At 42.5% G+C, this 15,867-nt stretch overlaps 1 protein-coding gene across 1 annotated transcript in view; it reads left to right on the top strand.

Annotated features, from left to right (window-relative positions):
- The window catches only part of MED26 (mediator complex subunit 26), a 58,047-nt gene that overhangs the window by 34,668 nt on the left and 7,512 nt on the right, over window positions 1-15,867 (top strand). Inside the window, exon 2 of the mRNA XM_038383676.2 lies at window positions 15,745-15,819. Coding sequence (XP_038239604.1) covers window positions 15,745-15,819 — 75 coding nt within the window. The remainder of the gene's footprint in view (window positions 1-15,744; window positions 15,820-15,867) is intronic.

Here is a 15,867-nt window from a genome sequence, read left to right on the forward strand (position 1 = left end):
ATCCATGTGGCTATCAAGCTTCAAAATACAGGATAAGGACAAGCAGTACAAGTTCTTTAGCTTTGCAGAAGAGGAATTAGAAGAACTGGCTATGTAAATGGGAGTAGTTTTGGCAGAGAGGGAAAGTGGCAGTTATAGATTGAGGCAAATAGGCAATAAAACCACCTATAAGTTCTTGAGGCAGCTGAATTAGGCAACTATATACTCTTGCAGTTTCTACAGAGACCCAGATTGTTGAAGTCCCTTGCCAGTTCATTTTATTGTTTTATCTAGTATGTAAACAATAATACAACATTCTGAACAGCAGACTGTTATCTGGGCTGCTATTATTCAAACTAGAACAGTTTCTCATGGCATGTCAATGTATATGGCTGAAGTTAGCAAAACCATTTCATCGAGCAAGTATTTAAATATGGTGGTAGCTGTGGGGTTTTGGTGTCTCTAGTAGGAGCCCTGTGTTCAGGGGTTTAACAACTGTGTTTATATCTTACTAAGCCTTGGAATTTAGTTCCTGTTAGGAAGAATTTAATTCTCAGTCTTAAACTAGAATTTCTGATTTCTACATTTTTAATTTAGTTTTTACGACTTACAGAAACACTATTCGCTTTAAAATAAAGTTGGCAAATGGTGAGACTTCAGAGTGAATTAATTGTGCATGTGGAATTTTGAAACAAATCTGAGTTCTCATAAGTGAAAGTTAGTACTTGCTCTACGTGCTCATTAGCTATTGCTTACAATGTTTATTTTCTGGGGAAATCTTATTGTATAAATTTTTATATTCTTGAAAGTTTATGCTTTTTGTTAGCCTGATATATCCTTTGAAATCAATGTTCTAATTGTGAAGTCATGCAGTGTTAATGTGCCATTGTCATCAAAGGATGGACTTCTTGTTATAGAGATGGTACTTCTAGGCAGGCTGCTCATCTTTGGCAGGTCTCCTTGCCATGTGCAATTGGCATTAGGTCTGACACTGTCAATTAAGAGCCTGCACATTCCGTATTATAGCTTAGAATTAGGTGAATATGGTTTTATTAAAGATTCCACAAGATGATGGTTGTCTTTAGTGAACTGTTGTTCCACAAGGTGTGGAAAGAAATTTTCTCATGGTTCTTAACAAAAACAAAATCTGTTGCACTTGGCCAAGGGTGCTTTCAGAAGAACACACGCTTTCAAGTAGGTCAAAGCAGAAGAAACACATCCTGCTGCCTTTAGTATATGGAAGGCATGCATAGAGCTGGTGGCATTGATGCCTCATATCCAAGAGTGCTTTTTTTTACATATTTTTATGGTTCTAGGAGATTTTTATAATAGGGTTTCTTTTATCTTCTCAGAATGCTGGAGGTGAGAGTGTATGTGGAATCCCCGAAGTGGCCTGTTTGTTTCTTTTTTTTTTTTCTAATTAAAAAGAGTTGCTACTGGATATTCCCTGTCAAAATGCTCTTTTCTGCCAGCTTCATGTGCACACCTGCATTATCAGATTCCTTCTATTAACTTTTTAATAGATGTATGGCCTCTCTCCATCAGTTTGACAGTCACTTAAATCTTGCAACGTTTGGGGATTACCAGTAATTATAAAAAACAGTCACTCAGATTGTTGGTCTGGAGGGCACATTGAGCATAATTACTCAACATGACTCATTTTCGATAAAACTTATTAGGAGGGAAGATGCCCAGTTTTCCAAAGCCTAAAGATGCTTTGTGTATTCTGATGTCTAGAAATTCCCCAGAATTATTCTGTCAACAGGGACCTGTAATAGCTAGTGCACTAATCTTATTTTATAAGAACCTTGACAAAACTGGTGCTGAAATAGTAGAGCAGGTGCCAATACACCAAGTAGCCTTAAGGCTGCCTAAAAAAATTGTGTGGTGCTGAACTGCTGTATCTTAGGCACCAGGGCACTGAGAAGAATCCAGGTGCCAGAGCATCAAGAAACAGCAGCCCATTGAAGTGAAACACAGACACCAAAACTGTAGTTGAGGGCAGGCACTGCAGGAAATTGGGTGCCAAAGTGTCTGAAGCTGCTGACTCAAAATTCTGCACGGTTAGACCAGACCTAATTGGAAAGTAGGGTTAGATATGCACACAATATCTGCTGAGGCATTGCTGGGACCTAATGAAGAGCTGGAGCAATGATTAATGATACTGAGGCTATGTCTACATGATGGAGTTAAGTAAACAATCATAAACCACTGTAACTACATTGCTTATGCATGTTTACACAACGCTCCTTGTGTTGGTGGAGCATGTCCACTGTTGGTCCTCCAGCACTGACAGAGAGAGCAGCGCATTGTGGGTACTTATCCCACTGTGCTACTTACCACCTTCTGCTGCTTGTAGTTCTGGGAATGGATTGCAGTGCATCATGGGGGCAGGCTCACCGTCCCATGATGCAGTTCACTGTTCCATTATTCCATGGGCTTCCAACTACATTTTGTTCCATTTTTCAGCAGCCCCTGTAAACTGTGCGCCCTCCATTTCTGCCTGAAAGTATGTATCCTGCACTGCTCTCCAGTTTTGTGATGAATGTTATGAACATACTGCAGGATCAGCCATGTTATTTCATGAGCTGTGAATCTGATAATGAATCTGTGATACCTGCCCTGCTGTGTGCTGTGGAAAGAAACAATTCAGGACTGATGTTGGCATTGACAGAACAGTTGCACATGGTGGACTGTCAGTACTGGGCTTGGAAAACAAGCATTGGGTGGTGGCATCGCATCATGATGCATGTATGACAGGCAGTGGCTGCAGAACATTTGGACGCGCAAAGCCACCTTCCTGGAATGGTATGCAGAGCAAAGACACCAAAATGAGAGCTGTCATCATGGTGGAAAAACAAGTGGCGATTGCTGTATGACAGCTGGCAACTCTAGAGGACCCTTCATCCTATCCGTTGCCGGAGTGAGTGCTGACTCCATTAGGAGCGCTCTTAGGGCACATAAGTGATGTGATGATGCAATATCTGTGACAAGTGCCATATCTGCAAGTCCTTCAAACCTAGGACGAAGAAGGATCTCGATACCTGTCTAAGAGCACTCCTAATGGAGTCGACACTCACTCTGGCAGCGGATAGGATGAAGGGTCGCCTGGTGTCCTCGCAGAGGATTTCCAATTGGATTACCTCATGAACATAAGAATGGCCATACTGGGTCAGACCAAAGGTCCATCCAGCCCAGTATCCTGTCTACTGACAATGGCTAATGCCAGGTGCCCCAGAGGGAGTGAACTTACTAGGTAATGATCTAGTGATCTCTCTCCTGCCATCCATCTCCATCCTCTGACAAGCAGGGGCTAGGGACACCATTCCTTACCCATCCTGACTGCTAGCCATTAATGGACTTAACCTCCATGAATTTATCCAGTTCTCTTTTAAACCCTGTTATAGTCCTAGCCTTCACAACCTCCTCAAGCAAGGAGTTCCACAGGTTTACTGTGTGCTGAGAGAAGAACTTCCTTTAATTTATTTTAAACCTGCTACCCATTAATTTCATTTGGTGGCTCCTAGTTCTTGTATTATGGGAACAAGGAAATAACTTTTCCTTATTCATTTTCTTCACACCACTCATGATTTTATATACCTCTATCATATCCCCCCTTAGTCTTCTCTTTTCTAAGATGAAAAGTCCTAGCCTCTTTAATCGTTCCTCATATGGGAGACCCGTTCCAAACCCCTAATCATTTTAGTTGCCCTTTTCAGAACCTTTTCTAAGGCCAGTATATGTTTTTTGAGATGAGGGGACCACATCTGTACACAGTATTCAAGATATGGTTATACCATGGATTTATATAAGGGCAATAAGATAGTCTCCGTCTAATTCTATATCCCTTTTTTAATGATTCCTAACATCCCATTTGCTTTTTTGACTGCCATTGCACACTGCATGGATGTCTTCAGAGAACTATCCACGATGACTAAGATCTTTCTCCTGATTAGTTGTAGCTAAATTAGCTCCCATCATATTATATGTATAGTTGGGGTTATTTTTTCCAATGTGCATTACTTTACATTTATCCACATTAAATTTCATTTGCCATTTTGTTGCCCAATCACTTAGTTTTGTGAGATCTTTTTGAAGTTCTTCACAGTCTGCTTTGGTCTTAACTATCTTGAGCAGTTTAGTATCATCTGCAAACTTTGCCACCTCACTGTTTACCCCTTTCTCCAGATCATTTATGAATAAGTTGAAAGGACTGATCCCTTGGGGAACACCACTAGTTACCCCTCTCCATTCTGAAAATGTACCATTTATTCCTACCCTTTGTTCCATGTCTTTTAACCAGTTCTCAATCCATGAAAGGATCTTCCCTCTTATCTCATGACATCTTAATTTACGTAAGAGCCTTTGGTGAGGGACCTTGTCAAAGACTTTCTGGAAATCTAAGTACACTATATCCACTGCGTCTCCCTTGTCCACACTTTTGTTGACTTGCTCAAAACTCTAATAGATAGTAAGACATGATCTCCCTTTACAGAAACCATGTAGACTTTTGTACAACAATTGGTTCTTCTATGTGTCTGACAATTTTATTCTTTACTGTTGTTTCAACTAATTTGCCTGGTACTGACGTTAGACTTACCAGTCTGTAATTGCCAGGATCACCTCTAGAGCCCTTCTTAAATATTGGCGTTACATTAGCTATCTTCCAGTCATTGGGTACAGTAGCTGATTTAAAGGACAGATTATAAACCATAGTTAATAGTTCCGCAATTTCACATTTGAGTTCTTTCAGAAATCTTGGGTGAATGCCATTTGGTCCCAGTGACTTGTTACTGTTAAGTTTCTCAGTTAATTCCAAAACCTCCTCTAGTGACACTTCAATCTGTGACAATTTCTCAGATTTGTCACCAACAAAAGATGGCTCAGGTTTGAGAATCTCCCTAACATCCTCAGCTGTGAAGACTGAAGCAAAGAATTCATTTAGTTCCTCTGCGATGACTTTATTATCTTTAAGTGCTCCTTTTGTATCTCGATCGTCCAGGGGCCCCACTGGTTGTTTAGTAGGCTTCCAGTTTCTGATGTACTTAAAAAATTTTTTTACCTTTTTGAGTTTTTGGCTAGCTGTTCTTCAAACTCCTTTTTGGCTTATTACATTTTTACATTTAATTTGGCAGTGTTTATGCTCCTTTCTATTTACCTCACTAGGATTTGACTTCCACTTTTTAAAAGATGCCTTTTTATCTCACTGCTTCTTTTACATGGTTGTTAAGCCACGGTGGCTCTTTTTTAGTTCTTTTACTGTGTTTTTTAATTTGGGATATATGTTTAAGTTTAGCCTCTATCATGGTGTCTTTGAGACGTGTCCATACAGCTTGAAGGGATTTCACTCTAGTCCCTGTACCTTTTAATTTCTGTTTAATTAACCATCTCATTTTTGCATAGTTCCCCTTTCTGAAATTAAATGCCATAGTGTTGGGCTGTTAAAGTGTTCTTCCCACCACAGGAATGTTAAATGTTGGTCACTATTTCCAAGCGGTCCTGTTATAGTTACCTCTTGGACCAGATCCTGCACTCCACTCAGGACTAAATCAAGAGTTGCCTCTCCCCTTCTGGGTTTCTGTACCAGCTGCTCCAAGAAGGAGTCACTTAAACTATCTAAGTTTTGTGTCTGCATTTCATCCTGAGGTGACATGTACCCAGTCAGTATGGGGATAACTGAAATCCCCCACTATTATTGAGGGGTTTTTTTTTGATAGCCTCTCTACTCTCTCTCCCTTAGCATTTCATTGTCACTACACTGTCCTGGTCAGGTGGTCAGTAATAGATCCCTACTGTTATATTCTTATTAGAGCATGGAATTACTATCCATAGAGATTCTATGGAACATGTGGATTCATTTAAGATTTTTATTTAATTTGATTCTACATTTTCTTCCACATATAGTGTCTCTCTCCTTCCCCCCCGCCCCCCCCCCCCCGGCACGACCTATCCTTCCGATAGATTTTGTACCCCGGAATGATTGTGTCCAATTGATTTGTCCTCACTCCACCAGATTTCTGTGATGCTTATTATATCAATATCCTCCTTTAATATGAGGCACTCTAATTCACCCGTCTTATTATTTAGACTTCTAGCATTTGTGTACAAGCATTTCAAAAACTTGTCACTGCTTATTTTTCTGCCCTTTTCTGATGGGTCAGATTCTTTCTGTGAATGTTTCTCATCTGATCTGGCGCATACTTTATCCTCTTCCATACCCGCCTCCTGACGAAAACCTAGAAAATCTCCATCAATAGACTCTCTCCTCTAAGAGAAGTCTCTGTCTGATCCACGTGCGCCTCTGCAGCAATCGGCTTTCCCCATCTCTTAATTTAAAAACTGCTCTGCAACCTTTTTAATGTGATGTGCCAGCAGCCTGGATCCACTTTGGTTGAGGTGGAGCCCATCCTTCCTGTATAGGCTCCCCCATCCCAAAAGTTTCCCCAGTTCCTAATAAATCTAAACCCCTCCTCTCTACACCATCGTCTCATCCACGCATTCAGACTCTGAAGCTCTGCCTGCCTACCTGGCCCTGCACATGGAACTGGAAGCATTTCTGAGAATGCCACCATAGAGGTCCTGGATTTTAGTCTTTCCTAGCAGCCAAAATTTGGCCTCCAGGATGTCTCCTACCCTTCCCTACATCATTGGTACCTACATGTACCACGACCACCGGCTCCTCCCTAGCACTACACACAAGTCTTATCTAGATGGCTCGAGAGATCCGCAATCTTTGCACCAGGCAGGCAAGTCACCATGAGGTTCTCCTGGACATCACAACCCATCTATCTATGTTTCTAACGATCGAATCTCCCATTAACACCTGCCTTTTCCTAGTGACTGGAGTTCCCTCCCCTGGAGAGGTAACCTCAGTGCGAGAGGATACCCCATCATCATCTGGAAGGAGGGTCCCAATTATGGGAAGGTTTCCCTCTGTTCCTGTTGACTGCTCTCCTTCTCTGGGCCTTATATCCTCCTTAACAGCACAGGGGCTGTCTGACCGGAGGTGGGACAAATCTAGTGTCCCAGAAAGCCTCATCAGCATATCTCTCTGCCTCCCTTAGCTCCTCCAGTTCCGCCACCCTGGCCTCCAAAGCCCGTACACGGTCTCTGAGGGACAGGAGCTCCTTGCACCGAATGCACACACATGCCACCCACCCACAGGGCAGATAATCATGCTACACCAAGTGCAATAAACAGGATAGTCTCCACTCTACTGCTGGGCTTATGCCTACATTTCTCCTACAGCTACCTAGGTTGATAGGATTTTTGTTTTAAATCAAGTAGTTTTGATTATAGTTTAGTTTAAAGGTTTTAAAGAATGGCAAGTGTACCTCACCCCCTTCCCACTCCCCTTCCAAACTCCCTGTTAGCAGTCCCTGGTCACAAAGCTATCTGGTCACTTGCTCACTGCTTTATAAAGCCCTGGCCTTCTTGATAGCCCCGCCCCCTTACTAAGGCTCAGCCAATGAACACAGGCTTCTAGATTTCAAACCTTGTTTAGAAGCTCATGGCTTCCAACTGCCAGCCACAGCACACAGTCCTTCAGACAGACAGAGACACAAGCTCAGCACACAGCTAGTAACCCCCAAACACAAACGCACACTACAGACGGCCACTTACCCCAAGGGTCCCATATTTGCTCCTCCTTCACTTGGAGAACTCCCTCTCAGAACTCCCTGTTAACAGTCCCTGCAAAAGGACCTGTTATGACCTGGTGGGGGTTCCGCCGCTGCCGATTGTCAGAGCGCAGGCATCTTTGGTGGTCTTCTGGTGCACATCCCTATCCAGGACATCTGTAGAGTCACAATGTGGTCCTCTGTTCATACGTTTACAGCTCGTTATGCCATCACTCAGCAGGCCAGAGACTATGCTGGGTTTGGCAGAGTTATGTTGCAATCTATATGTCTGTGAACTCCTTCCCACCTCCGGGGTACTGCTTTGTAGTCACCTAATATGGAATGGACATGAACAAACACTCAAAGAACAAAAGATAGTTACCTTTTCCATAACCAGTGTTTTTTTCAAGATGTGTTGCTCATGTCCATTCCACAACACACCCTCCTTCCCCACTGTTGGAGTTTCTGGCAAGAAAGAACTGAAAGTGGGGGGAACCAGTGGCACCCCTTATACTGTGCCATATGGGCGCCATTCCAGAGGGTGCCAGAGCTGGTCCCCTATGGATACTGCTGTGAGGAAAAACTTCCGGCACTAGTGCATGTGGCAAGGACATGAGCAACACATCTTGAAGAACACCAGTTACGGAAAAAGTAACTGTCTTTTCTCTATGGTACTCCAGGCACTAGGGTCACTTCACAGATATCAATGCGGGGTGGTCAGGGAAGCTGCCTGATGCATGCATCTTCAGGAACACAGGTCTGTATAGAAAGCTGCAAGCAGATACTTTCTTTCCAGACCAGAAGATTCCAGTGGGGGTGTAAAATGCCCACAGTGATCCTGGGAGACCCAGCTTACCCCTTGTTCCTGTGGCTCACGAAGCCTTACGCCGGAAATCTTGACAGCATTAAGGAGCGCTCACGTACCAGCCAGGACTTGCCTATCCTTCCTTGGCCACATGGCTTAGTGTACATAGGTGACTGCCTTTGCTCAACTCCACCTTCATTGTCTCCAGGTGTGCTCCAGATGGTTTACTTGCCAAAATGTCAAGTCATGGACCTCATGCTGACAGTCCTCACCAGGGTACTGTTCACCCTTCAGTGATGGACCGACCCACATCATATATGCATAGAGGTTCCCCTTCTTCATTGTCCTTGGACAAGATGATGATCATCAGTGCATCCCTCGTAGGTTGGGGAGTGCACATGGATGAGCATGTGGATGATTACATGTCACGGGGAACATGGTCTCCTTGAGAATCCAGGATGCGTATCAATACCCTGGAACTCTGAGCTGTAACAAAAGCATGTCAATCCTTTCTCCCATTCATCCATTCTCATCATGTTCTCTGACATGAGAGAACACCACTGCTGTTTTCTTCAACAAATAGAGGCACGAGATCGACTGCTTTATGCACAGAAGCAGTCGATCTCTGGAATTAGTGCATCACTCACCAGATCCTCCTGTCTGCACCCTACCTTCCAGGGACACAGAATGTGCTCACGGATTCACTCAGCAGATGTTTTGTGACTGACCAGAAATGGGTACTCCACAATTCAGTAGTTCAAAACATCTTCACCTGATGGGGGTTTCCGACCACAAACCTCTTTGTCTCCCATATAAACCTCAAATGCACTACACGTTACTCCAGGGAAGTCTCTGCCACTACTCTTAGGGTCCGACCAAATCAACTATGCCTTCCCTCCTCTATTGTTCCTACCTTGAGTACTCCACAAAATCTTATGAGACAGAGTGATGGTCATGACCCAGACAATTCTGGTTTCCCAGTCTCCTTCAGATGTCAACCCATTCACCAATTCTTATCCTCACCTTCTCCAACCTGCTGACATAGTTCAACCGTGAGATCAAACATCCCAATACACAGGTGCTCCACCTCAGAGCATGGTATTTGGATGGGCATCAACTTTAGGATGGACCTGTCTTGCACAGCTGAGAAATACCCTCTCCAGCAGCAGGAAAGAATCCACTAAACACTTTTACCAGGCTAAGTGGAAAGGCTTCATTTCCTGGGTCCAACAAAAGGGAGTTTTGATGGAATCGGTATGGATCCCCCTTCACCTGGACTACCTTCTAGCCTTGAAGGTGGCAGGTCTCGCCATTAACTCTCAAAGTCCACGTGTATTCCATTTCCTGCCCTCCTTCCCCTTTACTATGTGGATCTGTCTGATTCACAGTGGAGAAGGAACCTGGAGATGTGGTCGGTCTGTCCTGCCCTTTGTCACCTTGAGCAGAAGCATGAGGTTAGCTAAGGCACATGTTCAAACCAACAGACACTACTTTCAAATTTTCCGACTCTGGGAGCATGTGTAAACTGTATTCAGTGGAATACAGAATAGGGACCACACATCTCAAAGAATCGCCAGTTACATGTAAGTAACCTTTTTGTTTGTTTGATACCCTGTATGAGTTCCAATGTGGGGTGATAGGTGACAATTAGGGGTGTGTGATCAAAGGGGTTTTTATTTCTGTATTGAAGCAGGTTCTCTCTAGGCATTTGGGTAGCCCATTCCATGATGTGATCTACTTCTGTGGTGGAGTGTCCTTGTTTGGTGAAGGTGGTTTTAGGTGTGTTTAAGGTGTGTATCCCAGACTTCCTCCTCTGTGCATATTCTATGGTGTCTGAGTGCCTGGCTATGTGTAGCAGATTTCTTGGTGTGTTTGGGATGGTTACTGGATCTGTTAAGATAGATGTGGCGATCTGTGGGTTTCTTGTGTATGGTTTCAGAGTAGCGGCTGTGTTAGTCTGTATTCGCAAAAAGAAAAGGTACTTGTGGCACCTTAGAGACCAACAAATTTATTTGAGCATAAGCTTTTGTGAGCTACAGTTCACTTCATCGGATGCATTCAGTGGAAAATACAATGGGGAGATTGATATACACAGAGAACATGAAACAATGGGTGTTACCATACACACTGTAATGAGAGTGATCACTTAAGATGAGCTATTACCAGCAGGAGAGAGAAAAAATCTTTTGTAGTGATGATCAAGGTGGGCAATTTCCAGCAATTGTAAAGAACTTGTGAGGAACGGGGGGGAGGGGGGCGGGGAAATAAACATGGGGAAATAGTTTTACTTTGTGTAATGACCCATCCACTCCCAGTCTTTATTCAAGCCTAAGTTAATTGTATCCAGTTTGCAAATTAATTCCAATTCAGCAGTCTCTCATTGGAGTCTGGTTTTGAAGTTTTTTTGTTTTAGAAATGCAACTCTTAGGTCTATAATTGAGTGAGCAAAGAGACTGAAGCGTTCTCCGACTGGTTTTTGAATGTTTATAATTCTTGACGTCTGATTTGTGTCGATTTATTCTTTGATGTAGAGACTGTCCAGTTTGGCCAATGCACATGGCAGAGGGGCATTGCTGGCACATGATGGCATGTATCACATTGGTAGATGTGCAGATGAACGAGCCTCTGATGTGATTAGACCCCATGATGGTGTCCCCTGAATAGATATGTGGACACAGTTGGCAACGAGTTTTGTTGCAAGGATAGGTTCCTGGGTTAGTGGTTCTGTTGTGTGGTGTGTGGTTGCTGGTGAGTATTTGCTTCAGATTGGGGGGCTGTCTGTAAGCAAGGACTGGCCAGTCTCCCAAGATCTGTGAGAGTGATGGGTCGTCCTTCAGGATAGGTTGTAGATCCTTGATGATGCGTTGGATAGGTTTTAGTTGGGGGCTGAAGGTGATGGCTAGTGGCGTGGCCTGACTTCTGGGTACTCTTCTGGCTCTGTCAATTGGTTTCTTCACTCCAGCAGGTGGGTATTGTAGTTATAAGAATGCTTGATAGAGATCTTGTAGGTGTTTCTCTGTCTGAGGGATTGGAGCAAATGCGGTTGTATCGTAGAGCTTGGCTGTAGACAATGGATCATGTGGTGTGGTCTGGATAAAAGCTGGAGGCATGTAGATAGGCATAGCGGTCAGTAGGTTTCCGGTATAGGTTGGTGGTTATGTGACCATCCCTTATTAGCACCGTAGTGTCCAGGAAGTGGATCTCTTATGTGGACTGGTCCAGGCTGAGGTTGATGGTGGGATGGAAATTGTTGAAAGCATGGTGGAATTCCTCAAGGGCTTCTTTTCCATGGGTCCAGATGATGATGATGTCATCATGTAGCGCAAGTAGAGTAGGGGCATTAGGGGATGAGAGCTGAGAAGTGTTGTTCTAAGTCAGCCATAAAAATGTTGGCATCCTGTGGGGCCATGCGGGTACCCATAGCAGTGCCGCTGATTTGAAGGTTTACATTGTCCCCAAATGTGAAATAGTTATGGGTGAGGACAAAGTCACAAAGTTCAGCCACCAGGTTTGCTGTGACATTATCGGGGATACTGTTCCTGATGGCTTGTAGTCCATCTTTGTGTGGAATGTTGGTGTAGAGGGCTTCTACATCCATAGTGGCTAAGGTTCCATTGTTGAAGCTGATCGTGGTGTCCAAGAAGTTGATGCTAGTGTGGGTGTCTTCTAGAGCGAGTCTAATGGATGGGTAATCTAGGCTGTTGAAGTTGTGGTAGATATCTGAGGAAGTTTCTGTCCAGAGGATGAAAATATTACTGAATGCATCCGATAAAGTGAGCTGTAAAGTGAAGCTCATGAAAGCTTATGCTCAAATTTGTTAGTCTCTAAGGTGCCACAAGTACTCCTCTTATTTTTAAGTATCACTTCACTGAATGCATTAGTTATACCAGAGATCTCTCTGTGTAAAACAGTAACTTCTCCAGTGTACTTCCTGAATTAATTTTCATCAAACAATATTTTGAGAAAAATCTACGTAACAGTGACTCGTTGTCACAGAGGGATAGATCCTGAGCAAAGTCTAAAAACCTCAACATAAACCATAGTAAAGAGTTTAAAACCAGAAAGAGAAACAAACACTATGCCCAGTAGGTGTCCTCCAATTATCACAGCAAGTAAATTTCTGCTTTATCGTAAAAACTCAGTCTCAAACATTTGGTATTCTCAGCACCAAAAATTCCAAAGCTATGCTACCTTACATATAGGATAGGAAGGAGTTATTCTACAAATTTATATCACATTAACACACTTGGTGCCATGTTTTCAAATGGGCCTCAATGCAACCTTCATCTATACATCTGCAGCTTTATGCATACATATCACATGTCACAAAAGAATCTGTGGACACACTTAGCATAAGTGAGATTGAAATGCTAAGGTGACAGTGTTCACAAACATGCACCACAAAACCAATGATCGGTTTTGTGGTGCATGTTTGTGAACACTGTCACCTTAGCATTTCAATCTCACTTATGCTAAGTGTGTCCACAGATTCTTTTGTGACATGTGATATGTATGCATAAAGCTGCAGATGTATAGATGAAGGTTGCATTGAGGCCCATTTGAAAACATGGCACCAAGTGTGTTAATGTGATATAAATTTGTAGAATAACTCCTTCCTATCCTATATGTAAGGTAGCATAGCTTTGGAATTTTTGGTGCTGAGAATACCAAATGTTTGAGACTGAGTTTTTACGATAAAGCAGAAATTTACTTGCTGTGATAATTGGAGGACACCTACTGGGCATAGTGTTTGTTTCTCTTTCTGGTTTTAAACTCTTTACTATGGTTTATGTTGAGGTTTTTAGACTTTGCTCAGGATCTATCCCTCTGTGACAACGAGTCACTGTTACGTAGATTTTTCTCAAAATATTGTTTGATGAAAATTAATTCAGGAAGTACACTGGAGAAGTTACTGTTTTACACAGAGAGATCTCTGGTATAACTAATGCATTCAGTGAAGTGATACTTAAAAATAAGAGGAGTACTTGTGGCACCTTAGAGACTAACAAATTTATTTGAGCATAAGCTGTCGTGAGCTACAGCATCCAATGAAGTGAGCTGTAGCTCACGAAAGCTTATGCTCAAATTAAATTTGTTAGTCTCTAAGGTGCCACAAGTACTCCTTTTCTTTTTGCGAATACAGACTAACACAGCTGCTACTCTGATACTTAAAAATAACTCTGAAATTGTTTTCACCATTGCTGTTAGAAAAGTCTGTCTAAACTGGTTCCCAAGCTCATTCTTAGTGTAGATAATGTTCAGATTTTTTGGGTACCAGTTTAACTCCCAATTAATTGCATAATATTCCTATGGCAGCAAGATTAATTCCTCACAGGAAAAGTTATAGGAAAGTATGTATTTATTTATTAGTTGTCTTGAGTATTCTTCTTGGAAAGAGTTAATCAGATGGACTATTTTTGCTCTTCATTTTACCTCTCCTCCCAGCTGTTATGACTTTCTCAACTGGAAACAAGGAGAGGCAGCACCACATGACCAAACAGCTCTCCATATCAGCATGTGCTCAGTGGGCTGTGGTTTGGGAGTTTCTTGTCTAGACTGTAGGAAAAGTAACACTACTTTAGACTTGGTTGGCTTTCTCTGAAATGTTTATCATTGACAGGGCCAGCATTACAATTTATGGAATCCTGTGTTTCTGGAAGAGGGAGGGAATAAAAGGCAGAGTTCCCTTCATCTTCTTTTAAGTCAAGGATGCTATTGGGGATGTCTAGCATTAAGCAGACTCCTCAGCACCCTTCCCCCCACAGCCCTATTGATGAAGAGGTAGATGGGACCACCCATGAGATGTACTGGTATAAAGGGATGGAGGATCCAAAGTGGTTGCTTGCACAGCTTATGCCCAGTTAGACTCCACTGGAATCAACAGACTGCGTGAACGGTGGCTGATTCTGGATCAGACCTTCTGTGTTTAAGACTGGCCCTGATCATTAATCCCACAATTCAGGTTAGACACGTGCTGCGGCTCCATGAAAACCATTTATATTGGTTTTGTTGTTCTGTTCTCTTTTGCATGACACTGATTTCAAACTGGAACTCCTTGTCAGCTTCTAGTTTTCTCTGTGTGGTAAACTGTAGGCAGAATGCCTATGATGATAGCCTTTGATGGAGCAGGCTCCTTTACGTGGTAAGCCACCTATCTGAGCACAGACTGAACCATCCTCTGGGGCATCTCCTGCCTTTGTCTTTTTTTTCTCTGTTTATGTTGTAAGCTCACTGAAGCAGGGATTTTCTCTCTTCCTGTCTCATACAGCACTAAACACTCTGCGTAACGCTTCAGTGGTAGTAATGCTCAACTGCAGGTTAAGCCCCATGTTTTCATGAAACCCTTAAAGCTATGGCTTTGTGAGGGAGAAAAAGCATTGTAAAATTTCATTTTCATTGATTTTGTTATAGAAGAACAGATATGAATTTCAGGTTTAACCCATATTGTTACATATGATGGTACTGTATTTGTTCAAGAACACTTTCACCAGTCTGGCTTTACAGCAGACTTTTTTCAAGAATGCTATAAAATATTGGGCTGGGCCAGTCCATTATGTGAGTATTTGTTACATGCCACCATGTGAGCAATTTTGAGTGATTCTCAAAAGTACAGTACATTAATAGACTGAACAAGATTAAATATTTTAACATTTAATCTATGCCACCACTGTTGAATATACACAATATTATCTAACCCTAATATCAAGCTGTCTGTGGTTTGGATCCTAGGTTCTTTCCCATAGTACTATGCTGACAGTTGACCAATGTGGCCATCCTAGCTAACAGACCCTAGATTTGAACTCTGGGCACTGATGTGCATTCTCTGTCTTGTGCTCTGGAATTTGCTTTCCTTGTTGGTCTAACAGAATTGGTCTGACACTTGAGACACAGTACAAGTCTGCTCATCCAGGATTTTACCTGGAGGAGTGGAAACTGGGTGGTTTTGTCTTTATGCTTGCCATTCTCACCTTATTTTAACGTATGGTGAAAGTACCTTGTGCTTAAACTGGTCACATCTTTATGAAAATCGGTATATACTATCATGGGTGTTCACTTGAAATCAAGCACTTCAGCTGGCAATGTGCTCTGACAGTGTGTGTTGAACTTAATTTTATGTAAGAGCAAGACTGCAACAGCTCCTTCAACTTCCAGGTAGGCTGGAGGAGTATCCTTTTCCCTCTTATTGCAGACAGGCAGCTCCCTAAAGCCAGGAGATGTGGTGGCCATTTTGGGCTCAGTTCTTCTTGTAATTATACAATATAACATGTTTTAAATGTTGCATTATTTGAGAACTAAAATGTATGCATGAAAATTTAAATAACTTTCTCTTCCTTGTTGCAGATCCATAACATGGTGGCAGTGCTGGAAGTGATCTCCAGCTTGGAGAAATATCCCATAACCAAAGAGGCACTTGAGGTATGTCACCTTACTTGTAAAATCCACACATGCTTATGTATGAAAACA

The sequence above is a fragment of the Dermochelys coriacea genome, chromosome 25, assembly GCF_009764565.3.
Source record: "Dermochelys coriacea isolate rDerCor1 chromosome 25, rDerCor1.pri.v4, whole genome shotgun sequence".
Lineage (NCBI taxonomy): Eukaryota > Metazoa > Chordata > Testudines > Dermochelyidae > Dermochelys > Dermochelys coriacea.